Source organism: Coenobita brevimanus, chromosome 29 (assembly GCF_032717465.1).
Source record: "Coenobita brevimanus isolate Jiangsu-jjx chromosome 29, ASM3271746v2, whole genome shotgun sequence".
Lineage (NCBI taxonomy): Eukaryota > Metazoa > Arthropoda > Malacostraca > Decapoda > Coenobitidae > Coenobita > Coenobita brevimanus.
The window spans coordinates 28,583,181-28,595,721 of record NC_136982.1 but is presented as its reverse complement, the minus strand read 5'-3'; the positions used below and the strand labels follow the sequence as shown (position 1 = coordinate 28,595,721).

Here is a 12,541-nt window from a genome sequence, read left to right as displayed (position 1 = left end):
GCACGTGTCATACTTTATGGATGGGCTCTTGTCAGATGTAGCTCTATATTTACATCAGACCCAAGTAATGCACTTAGTTCTGATTAAGCTCTTTACCCACTGCAGGTCCTCTTGTGGCATCACTGTAATTGCCAAAGCGACGGTGACTGTAATACATTACACAAAATCAATTTACGGGCCATTAAGTGGCTATGCGGAATTCAAATACCTTTCTTCTTCTTTATCATAAACTTTAACAATTTCCGTCACAGAAGACAAGCGGTAAATGTATGTCCTTCCTTGGCAGTTTTATTTGAGAATGAAACCACTCAAACCACTAAAAATTTGTATGCTACCGCAATGGTTATTAATTTAATTATGTATCAGATTTACACGACAGTGCAAAATGTGGCAAAAAGTGGCCCTGCTCCTAGTGGTGACGGATAGACACAACCACACACGACTGCTCTTCACCTAAACCCAAGTATACCACCCAAGTAAACGCACCAAATTCGCATCTCTCTCTCATTGTCAATAACAAACACGAACTCCACAGACACGATATAATTATAAGAATAAGAACTACACTTAACTACACATTGTCGTAGCTTTATGGCTCCGGAAACGAAAACTGTATGCGTAAAAACAGTCGGTTATTCCATAACACGATACGGTGACGTCTTCGTATATTTTACTCGCACTGGTGTGAGACATTTTATTCAGATCAAGAGAGTGCCCTAGTAATCAAAGGGTTAATGAAAATTATTTCTAAACCTTACAGTTATAAAAAAAAATGAATGTTAGCAGCAAGAATAAACTACAGAAAGACGTCATCGTAGTGACGGGTGTAAAATACTGCCTGGAAAATACTGTGTCCCAAACAGGCGTCACCGTTGCCCAGCTTCCGTAAACCCAGCCAGTCAGATGCCATCCTCTCCCCAAAAGAAGTCAACCAATCTAGCGACCACAACTCTCTTCTTACGATCAGATCCCATGCAAATCCCCCGACCATGGTATCCTCTGCCTTGCTGTGGAGGAGCTCTAGGGTGTCGTCCTTTATAGTATCGATGACGGGGCACACCACAGCATGAGAGTCCCTCCCTATCCGGTCCAGCAGCGGTTCCAGCCACCCTGACCCCCCATTCGCATACCAAAGTGGCAAATGAACACCAGCACAATATGTAGCGGGTAAATATTTAAATGGGAGTGACATTCATGGTGACAAGTGGATACAATGAGTGGGAGGATAACAGCAAAGAAAGATGGGCTCTCCGTCGTGGTTATTATGAGTTGTTTGACCACGAGAGAGTTAAGCTCTTTATTTGCTTGTTTCTCTCCCAGCAGTCTTATGAACATCCACAGGAAGGCGAGCATTACTGCAATAATATAGCACCCAAAACAGTAAATAAATACAAGAAACAACAAAAAGGAGTAAATGACAATTAATGACTCACGCATAAATAAATAAATAAATAAATATAAATATATATATATATATATATATATATATATATATATATATATATATATATATATATATATATATATATATATATATATATATATATATATATATATATATATATATATATATATATATATATATATTTTGCTGTAAAGAAATAAAAAAAAGATGTAAATAAAGGCAGCTATAGTAATACAAAAATGAAGCAGAAAGAAAGCAACACGTGGAGATAACCATGTTATCAGACACGGGAAAAAGAAATGCGAAATGTTACATAAATTAAATATGAACTATGAAACAATCCAATGACTTTACCAATAACGAGGTGCAATACCATACCTGATAAAAATATATACTGGTACGTTGTTTCCAAAACCTCTTAGACTGAACGATTCACATTAATTCACTTTCATCACTGCTGGAAAACACATATTAAACAAATTCACTCATTATCAGCATACATATTAATAAGCAACATGTACCACAGCATATAGATTAATCTAACTGCACACATGTACTGTATGTACAAGTACGCCTATACTCGTATATGTACACAAGCGTGGGTAGCTTTTCCCTCATTCATGCAATCATACATCCACAGAAAAACTACGCATTTGTTAGAGCTGTTACAATACACCCAAGAGCCAGACTATAGAGACATTTGAGAACACAGGCATTCAGCAGAGGGAACCCGAGAACGAAGGGATATCGTCATGGACACTACATAGTCGTCATGCAGATCCAAGATGGAGTTTGTAAGTCATGCAGATGATCGAGTGAAGCGAAATGGCAAGAGGAGATCCAAATCTTATTTTCCAGGTCCAATTATTTACATTCTCGTATTGTATTCGGCAAGGAAACGACAGGCAGATCAGCGTGACAGGGAACAAGACATTCCAAGCAACAGCGTTACTAATGAAGACCAGGGAAATGAATAGGAGTTTCGTGAGACTAAATCCAAGCGTAAACAGACCGACACCAAGGCGTTCGTCAGGAGGCAACAGATCCTCTCTCAGGTTATCCCTGTATCTCCAGATACTAGTATTTCTGTCACTATTTCATGCTACGAAAACTCCTATTAAAGACACCTTTAACTGAGGTATAATATTTCGCTTTAGAGAGTATGATAAGGTTCGCTAGAGCGAAACTGCGTACCTCAGTATAGGTGTTTTCGTAACAAGACTGTCCGCATTCTTTGTCTGATCAACACTGTGTTGTGATTACTGCTGGAAATCTATTAAAGCAGTAATGTATGTCTGTGTAATTTCTGTTGTTGTTGTGAAGGCCACTGGAACCTGTGAACATGGTGATGCACACCTGGAGGTTCCAATCGAAGCCACCGACATTGACCCCTGACGAGTCCCGGTAATGGTATTCAAAGGTGTCGTCTGAAACCACGTCAATGACGGGACACACCACCGTGAGTGGATCCTGGGCGATGCGAACCAACAGCGGTTCCAGCCAACCTGCAGTACGGCCACCAGGGTCATACCAGGTCAGGGTAAGGTCAAAAGGTCGCCTCAACACATGGCACAAATTAACTTACAAAATTACTATGGAACACTTATACAAAGAAGTTCCTCTAAGAAAAAAAAAAATGCATTACTCAGACAGACAAGCCTAAAGTATCATTACTTGTCACACTTAGGCAGACAAGTTTAAAACATTATATGCCAGTGACAGTTGCATAGCAAGTCGCTTCGGAATTTCGTAACCCCTTTATCTTACCGATTTATTCTGAATATCACACGTTAATATTCTCTCGTGTGTTATTTATTTTGTTTTAACACCGGCAGAGTCGGCATCATTAGCACACAAGAAGAAATGATAATGTAACGTATAAACTGCTGAGAATGAGGTGCTACGAAGTCTCCTTGGCCACTCACAATACCACCCTCACAACACATATCAATATTATTACAAGTATACATACAAGAAGTTTGCAATAATATTTGTGTCCAACTCTCACAACAAGACTTAACTGACGGAGCAAAACACGATGACAATTTTTTTTCCATACGCACCACAACATTTAACCACATGGACCACTAATGTCTCCCATTAAAGATTTTGGCATCTTTAATTCCCAAGCTTTAAAAAAAAAAAGTTACTCAGAAAACTTTCACCAGTGCACTATAATCGCTGCCGCCCCATGAATATTCAGCGTCCATAAATAATCAGGTTGGTTACCACTTTTTTAACCCGGAACAACCAGACTTCATTTGCATAAATTTAACAGTGACAGAACTTGGGAGGAAAAACATTTATTACTACACTAAATTCCGCAAGCTATTATCGTTTCCCCACGGACAGTATTCTATTAAAATGCAATATATATATATATATATATATATATATATATATATATATATATATATATATATATATATATATATATATATATATATATATATATATATATATATATATCTTGGGTATGCTGTATTTATCAGACTAAATTTGGCTTCCTGTTGTCACTTCCCTTAGACACCATTAAGAAAAAAATGTTCCCTGAAGCCATTAATCTTGCCGTGGTGTTTGGAAGGCGGCATAAATCCCACCTTTTTTTCCACGCTTTCTCCAGCGAACCCTCTTAAATGAAAGTCCGGCCTGAAATTTACAAAACAACTTATAATCAGTTGCACAAAGTAGCTAAGATTAGTGTTTTGCACGAAGGAAGAGGCTGCACAATTTTCTCCCGTCTATCGTTTTATCTACAAAATAATCTTATATACTAGGGCAATTTTATCATGCGTTTGAGTGGAAGCTCTGATATTCTGCCCACCCTCGCCTGACCAAATATTTATCATCAGAGTCAAGGAGACGAAGAATGGAAATGAGGATATGAGAATGTTAAAAAGGGCATGATGCCGTACGCTCGTCGGCTTAAGAGGCTTTTCAGAACCTATTCCTTTGCGATTCATTTGTATGTCACATCATACTGTTCTCTTGTTTTATTTAAGTCTTTTTTGTATCAATATAGACTGTATATATAAGTCACAAGAAAATATGAACATCAGCACAAATAATCTGGTAAGAAAGAGGTGCCACAGAGCTTCCTTTACGACTGCAAATCGATGACGTTTTATTTATTAATTCTTGCAATCATAGGGCGATTTATTCAAGAGTGTTAACGAACTGGAAGGATTGGACACAGCCTTCCTTAACCCCGTCACAACCACAGATCTTTGATGACTTGAACAAAACAATCTGGAAGTAGCTCAAATAAACTAAAAACTATATCACCGGATGCAATGGGATATTCGATGAAAATACAACCTGGTAAGCGATACATAATGATGGAACGGCTATGATGAACTTCAGAAGGAATGGCGAGGTTACGACAGATGTTTGGAAGTCAAGTTGTAGGATCGCTAAGGAGAAAAAGGTTATAACAGACACTAAAAATATAAACACCATCATAAACAGAGAGGGGAACGAGGGATTCTTCATTGCTTCTTCAGCACGAAGACGTCATTTCTTATTTTATTGTTGGTATCGAGGGACAATTATACTCAATTCTGAGGAGATTTTTCGCAATAAGAGCTCAATCAAACAAAATACAGGTGCTTTCTGGATGGAATATAATCGTTTGTTGAAATTAATAATAGAACACAAAATGACGTCACCGTACTGGAGGAGTTAAATCATTACAGGTTGTACAGGTATAGGAGAACTGTGCTGGCCATCCACATGATTTTCCTGTTAACAGATTCAAGAATGAAATCACACACTCTCCTAGTCTACTAGACACGATGCATTTGTTAAGTAACAGTTAAAAGTTCTAAGGATGAAACTTCGCAGTTTTATAGTCTACCAGACACAATGCAGTTGTTACGTCATTAGTAGCTGTAGTAATAACACTAAACCTAATGATGCTAAACAGAGAGATGGGACCGTATTTTCGTTGGCGTAGCTTTCGTAGCACGTCTTTCTCAGAGGTTTATTTTGCTTACTTTACCTTAATACTCTCTTAATGAAAATATGCCGAAATCATAAATATATAAACAACATCCAGGAGAATGTTAATGTGCAATATGCAATACAAGTCTATAAGGGAAAAGTGCTACTACATCTTCCTTGCCAACGCGATTACGGCTCATACACTGGCTCATGGGTGCGTTTCTCAAACATATTTACGATGGATTCATTTATCATATTTTTAAAATCCTATTTTAAGGAAGGACAGGAAAAGGTGGGTGCCGAGTCCTCCCATATCTGCCCTTCCTCTTAATAAATAAAAATAATTACTTATGAGATGGTTATATTTGACTTTTCCGTAGGGAGGGCCAGGAAAACAGTGAAGGGTCCTCCCGCGTCTACAGAACAGATATTCCTGCAAAAACTAATAATGAGAGGAAATCGATCTTAAGTACGTTCGAGAATCGCCGCCCAGAACGCCATGCCGGATTAATACCCTCAATGCGATGACGTATTTCTTCATCTTATTCTTGCTACACGTGATTTTACAGTTTACGAGCGACTTCTAGTGCTGAGAGGGCTAATGAAGACACTATTTTAATCTCCCTAGTTCATAAACCTTCTCCTGAAGCTGAGCAAAATCGTCCAGTGGTAGCAAAAATAAATTGAAATTACGTGCTCGGAATGAAAGGTTAATATTCAAGTTGACACAGGGGCGACACAGGTTACTTGCGTGGCTGGACAACATAACTGTTTAAAGTTTATGGATACGGCTGGTGTTGTGGTGCAGATGCTAAACACAATGTCGGGTTTCGTGCGTTGTAATCATCTGAACACACACACACACACACACACACACACACACACACACACACACACAAATAACTGAGCGTGATGCAGATTACACATTCAGTACGGTGACTTTACAGCAACCACCCACCGGATTTATTCAAGTTAATCTTATGAATCTGGTAACATTTCTTATTTTACTGTTGCTGTCTCTAGACGATTTTATTTTACATATGAATGACCTTTAGTAATGAAGGGGTTATTGGGGACAGCATTAACACACAGTACGAAAAACCTTGAACTTAAAAAAAAAAAAATCGTCAAAGGATAGCAAGAGTGCGCTATGACAGTGAATGGAAAATGGAGGTTAGATCTGGCCCTCCCAATTCGAAAAGTGTATCCTGAGATGAGAAAAAACATGCATATAGTATTATTACAAAAAGTATCATCGTACTGAAGGAATAACACCGAGAACCCGTTAAAGTAATCTCAGCAACCTGATAAAATCATTCACTGACTTTTTTTTTTTTTTTTTTTTTTTCTCACCGGCTTGCCACCAGATTATTGCTCTTGCTACTCGGGAAAGTTATCTCTCAGTGAGAAGCAAAATAAGGTTTTATCCAACTTTCCCAGTTCAAAAACCCTCTCTGGTAAGCTTACTGTAATCGAAAGCGATTATAAAATGTACTGTATAAGGCTCCATCATGTTGAAAACTCAATCAAGACTGCTCGTCTTCCTTCGACAACTGTTCATATCCTCCTGCTGTGCTGGGATTCTCCCTACTGAATAGAAGCATGACATGCGATCCTGTGATATCTAGAACATCTCAAAGCACATGATATGACATTCACGTTCATATTACGACAGCGTATTTATACAATAATTACAATATAATGGAGGGAGAAGATACGTGTGCTTTAGGCCGAGCCCCTTTCTTCCCCCCCCTCCCCTCACCCCCGCTGGATCTCTCAGTCTCTCAGTCAGGCTCTCACTAACGCGTATCCATCAACACCATTAAATTCCTGTACACTCTATTCATAACCCGGGTAAGACCGCCAGCGGTGTCGCCTTAGTCCAACTACGCACTTAGCATCTACACCACAAAATTAGCACGTTAAGCCGAGTTGCCTGGAAACCATAATAACTTTGAAGCCGCGCAAGGAATCGCTGTGGGTACAGGAAGGAACTATTATAAACGTGCATTTTATATCGTTTTTGCTCTCATTCCCGGAGGACACTGATTTTGTTACCGCATCATAACAGGAGGTTCGTGCGTGTTATTTGGAAGGTGTGTGTGTGTGTGTGTGTGTGTGTGTGTGTGTGTGTGTGTGTGTGTGTGTGTGTGTGTGTGTGTGTGTGTGTGTGTGTGTGTGTGTGTGTGTGTGTGTGTGTGTGTGTACAATGTGTGACTGTGTGTACGGGTGAAAATGCAAATGTTTATGTATGTACCTCCAGCGCCCACGAGAAACCTCCTACGCTGAGTGTCTTTCCCTCTTTCTTGTACTCCAGTGTGGTAGCGTCTATCACATCTATAACCGGCACTGCCACCCTGCTGCCATTCCTTGTCTCCCTACTGCTCACCACCCTGTCCAGTAGCGGCTCCAGCCACCCTGTAGTACACCCTCTGCTTGTACGTCATACCGAATGGCACATCAACCAGACCAAAAATCCTGAGGACACCCTATAAACTTAGATCATCTCAGTTTTCTTTATTCCTTATATCGTACCCATTTTCTGTTTCACTGGAAAATAAACAATCACTTACGTAACTAATAAACATATCTAAGTTGTATAATACAATACATTACACCCTCCTCCATCATGACAATGATACAACAAACAAAAAATACACTGTAAAGACTCGTGCTACATAATTCCTACATATTTACTTCACGGAAAACTAATTTAAATTCGGATTCCTAGTGAGGAAGAAAATCCAGCTTACTATTCTCCGGCGGGAAAGCCGAGGTGGAGATTAGAAGGAATTAGCGATGGCGTGGGGAGATGAAGAAGATAATGTGGAAATATGATACTCGTGAGAGAAAAGTAAAAAAAAGTAAAAGGCTGGAAGGGTCGGGAAATGAAAATGATAAAAGATTTATGTAGAAAATAGGTTATAGGAGTTATAGTAGAACAATGGCGGGTAATGACCCCTTTGTTCCAATATTTTTCATTTTATTTTGCTATGTTCAGACAATTTTCTCTAGCTTAGGAGAGACTTCGAACTCAAGGCATGAGATACGGCATCCATTAACCCCTACCAGTACAGGGGAACTTTTATAAGTTGTATAAATCCGTTCGGAGGCACCAAGAATACGCCGTAAAAAGACGCCACGGTACTGAAGGGTTAAACAAGAATACTGGTGCTCTTGTAACGTGTAATGTAGAAAAAATCCCTTTCAAAATATCTAGAAATTAACAAAGCTGAGGAAAGTTTTACTGGGGATATATATGCCGAAACTTCCCCAACAAAGTCTAATCCAAGAAGACACGTAAAAGAAAATAAGAAATAAAAAGGAAGAAATGAGCAAAAAAAAAAAAAAAAAAAAAAAAAAAAATTGGGGGGAGAGGTCAACTCGAGTCCCGTGCAAACTTTTTATTGGGGGGTCAACTTTACCATTTTCATCTGTCAGTAGTTCGAGGCCGAGGGGAAATTACCTGATCTCGAAGTTATAATTGGAAGGGAAGGAAACACAGGGAATAAGAGCAGGAAAAAGAGTGAGAGATGATTAAGAGTGGGATTAAAAAAAAAAAAAAATGAGGATCGCGAGAGGGTTGCGTAGTAGCAGTGGTGGCTCTGAGTTAGGTTTTAGTGAGGCGGAGAAGGGGAGGGGACGGTTGGAACAGGAGGAGGAACTGGGAGGAGAAGGGAGGGACAGAATGGTAGGAAAGACTGAGAAAGAAGTTGGAAGGGGAGGAGATAGACGGAATAGGAGGAGGTACTGGGAAAAGAGGAGGTGGGAGGGGAAAGGAGACATGGAGTGGGATGGAGGACTGGGAAAGGAGGAGTAGATTGATATGGGATGGGAAAGACAAAGTAGAAGGAGGTACTGGGAAGAGAGGTAGGAGGAATGGAAGGAAGAACCAGCAGATGGTGGGAAGGGATGGAAGAGATACTATGAAAGAATGGACTGAGAAACTGGTGGACGGAAGAGAAATGGGGAGTGATGGAAGGAGAGAGGAGAGATGGTGTATAAGGCGTAGCTGGGAAACAAAAGATTCATGGGATGGAGACGGTAAGGTTGGAGGGAGATGATAAAATAAGGACTGAGTAATGCAATGGAATGTTGAGTTGTAAACAGACAGAAAGAAAAAGATGGATATTTTATATACAGTTGTTCCTGTTCCTATTTTGTTTGTTGTTGTTTTTGTTGTTGCTACTGTTATTGTTGATGCTGTCTAACCTCGGTCGAGCAGACGCGTCGATCACAGGTAAGCAACTGTTGTAGAACTGTCAGTTGCCTCAGACAACTGAGTCTCAATTAGAATGAGAAGGTGAGGTTTAGAGGAGGAGAGGTGGTGCTCAACAGAGCAAAAGTTAGAGGAATGGCCGCAAATGTTGCAGAAATGAAGAAGAAGTAAGTCAGACAGTGGTTCCAGGCAGCTCAAGTCGTCACCGGGAGACGGGCGGAAGGTGGGGGCATTTATGGACCCCCCCCCCCGGGGACTTCGAGGCTGTGTGTTGGGACGCCATGATTTTTTTGAATTTTGGAGAAGGAAATTTAGTGTGTACGATGCATGTAGTTTGGTGTAGACAGCTAGAGAAATTTGTATTGGAGAGCATGCTGGCCTACTCTCTGTGTAACTGAGACACTGAAAAGGTTCAGCAAAGGGGGATGGTCAGGAACTAGTCCTGAAGGCTGATGAAACAGGAGCTCCAGCACTCCCTGTCATCAGCTTTCCATCCACCTTGGAAGTACTGCCCTGCTCGACTGGTGCTACAGTTTACTCCTTCGTAATATATATATATATATATATATATATATATATATATATATATATATATATATATATATATATATCATCGGCCGTTTGAATGTCCATTGCAAGACTGGCCTATCCCGACCCAAGTGGGGACGATACAGTCTATCTATCTCTACCAAGTGGCTTAAGCTGTCTGGAAGAGATTGTATGTAGGGTGAGAAGTGCTAGTAAGTGTGACTGTAATGTTAGAGTGGCTCTGGATGTGTGTGTAGTCTGTGAACAAAGTGTAATCGGCCCACGCAAGATGACTGGGTGCAAGCATACAAGTATGCGACACTGGTTCAACCACAGCACCCATTATGTCCGCCAAAGCAGTACGTGGTCGGAAGAACGCTCCCAAAGTTTATTACCCTGGCTGGTCCCAAAACCTCATATATATATATATATATATATATATATATATATATATATATATATATATATATATATATATATATATATATATATATATATCATCGGCCGTTTGAGTGTCCAATGGAGGACTGGCCTATTCCGACCGAAGTGGGGATGATACAGCCTATGTATCTCTACCAAGTGGCTTAGGCTGTCTGGAAGAGATTGTATGTAGGGAGAGAAGTGATAGTAAATGTGACTGTAATGTTAGAGTGGCTTTGGATGTGTGTATAGTCTGTGAACAAAGTGTAATCGGCCCACACAAGCTGTCTGGGTGCAAGCATACAAGTATGCAACACTGGTTCAACCACAGCACCCATTATGTCAGCCAAACCAGTACGTGGTCGGAAGAATGCTCCCAAAGTTTATTACCTTGGCGGGGCGCCCCCGTCCTATCGCTCTGGTACGGCCTGTGGACCCTCCAAAGAAACGTCGTCTGTGGCACTTTGGAGCTGCAGATTGGGAGGCCCTCAGGCAGTACTTCTTTGATTTTCCCTGGAATGATTATTGCTTCCATGGCCGGGAGGCATCTGAGTGTGCCTTGTACATTACAGAGGTTATTCTGTCGGACATGGAAGCATACATTCCATTCTCATTTCCTTTGACTAGTGCAAGAAAGCCTTGGCTTAATCACGCTTGTTCTAATGATGTCCGCAACAAGGAGAGAGCCTATAAAAGGTACCGGAGCCAACCCAGCCCTGAATCACATCTTTTATACGTTTCTGCCCGGAATCGTGCTAAGTCTGTTTTTCGCTCTGCTAGATATAATTTCATCCGTACTAAATGCTCTCAACTCACCAACTTGAATTCTTCCTGCTCCTTCTGGCATCTTGCCAAAAACCTTTCTAACAACTTTACCTCATCATCCTTCCCTCTTCTTTTCTACTCTGATGGCTCTGTAGCTATTTCTTCTACTGATAAAGCAGACCTCTTCACTCAGACTTTCTTCACCAATTCCACCTGAGACGATTCCGGTGCTGTTCCTCCATCACTTCCCCACTCTGACTTCCTCATGGCTGACATTATAAATTTCTTCAGCTGATGTATTTTCTGCCATCACTGGCATCAATACTAACAAGGCATATGGCCTGATGGAGTCCCTCCTGTTGTTCTCAAGAACAGTGCTTCAGTGCTTACACCCTGCCTAGGCAAACTCTTTCGCCTTTGTCTGTCAACTTGTACCTCTCCTTCTTGCTGGAAGTTTGCTCTCATTCAGCCTGTTCCAAAGAAGGGTGACCATTCCCAACCCTCCAACTATCGTCCAATTGCTTTAACGTCCTGTATTTCAAAAGTATTCAAGTCAATTCTCAATAGAAAAATTTTACGGCATCTTTCCTATCACAACCTTCTTTCTGATTATCAATACGGGTTCCGTCAGGAACACTCCACTGGTGATCTTCTCACCTACCTTTCAGACTCCTGGTCATCCTCGTTTTGGGACTTTGGCGAAAGCTTTGCCATTGCACTTGACATCTCAAAGGCTTTCGATCGAGTCTGGCATAAATCTTTGATTTCCAAACTGCCCTCTTACGGTTTCTATCTATCTGTGCCTTCATCGCTAGCTTCCTTTCTGGTCGTTCTATAGCCACTGTTGTAGACGGCCATTGTTCTTCTCCTAGATTTATCAACTGTGGTGTTCCTCAGGGCTCTGTCCTATCACCAACTCTCTTCCTTTTATTCATCAATGACCTTCTAAGCTGTACATCTAACCATATCCACTCATACACTGATGACTCCACCCTTCACCTTTCCATTCGGTTCCTGCAACGTCCATCTCAGCATTTACTTCAACAAACAAGGGATGAGGCTAAGGCACACCTAATGTCTGACTTGGCTCATATCTCTGACTTGAGTAAAAATAATCTGGTCGTTTTTAATGCATCAGATACTCAGTTCTTACACCTATCAACCTGACAAAATATCCCACAGGTATACCCACTAATGTTTAATAATATTCAGCTTAATCCTGCATCATCCTTGAACATGCTTGGGGTTTCATTTACTCGGGA

General features: G+C 40.6%; 1 protein-coding gene across 1 annotated transcript in view; it reads right to left on the bottom strand.

The window, feature by feature from the left end:
* Positions 1-12,541, bottom strand: part of LOC145394930 (putative polypeptide N-acetylgalactosaminyltransferase 9) — a 329,055-nt gene that overhangs the window by 205,719 nt on the left and 110,795 nt on the right. Inside the window, exon 5 of the mRNA XM_080268680.1 lies at positions 2,762-2,910. Within this exon, the coding sequence (XP_080124806.1) occupies positions 2,762-2,910 (149 nt within the window). The remainder of the gene's footprint in view (positions 1-2,761; positions 2,911-12,541) is intronic.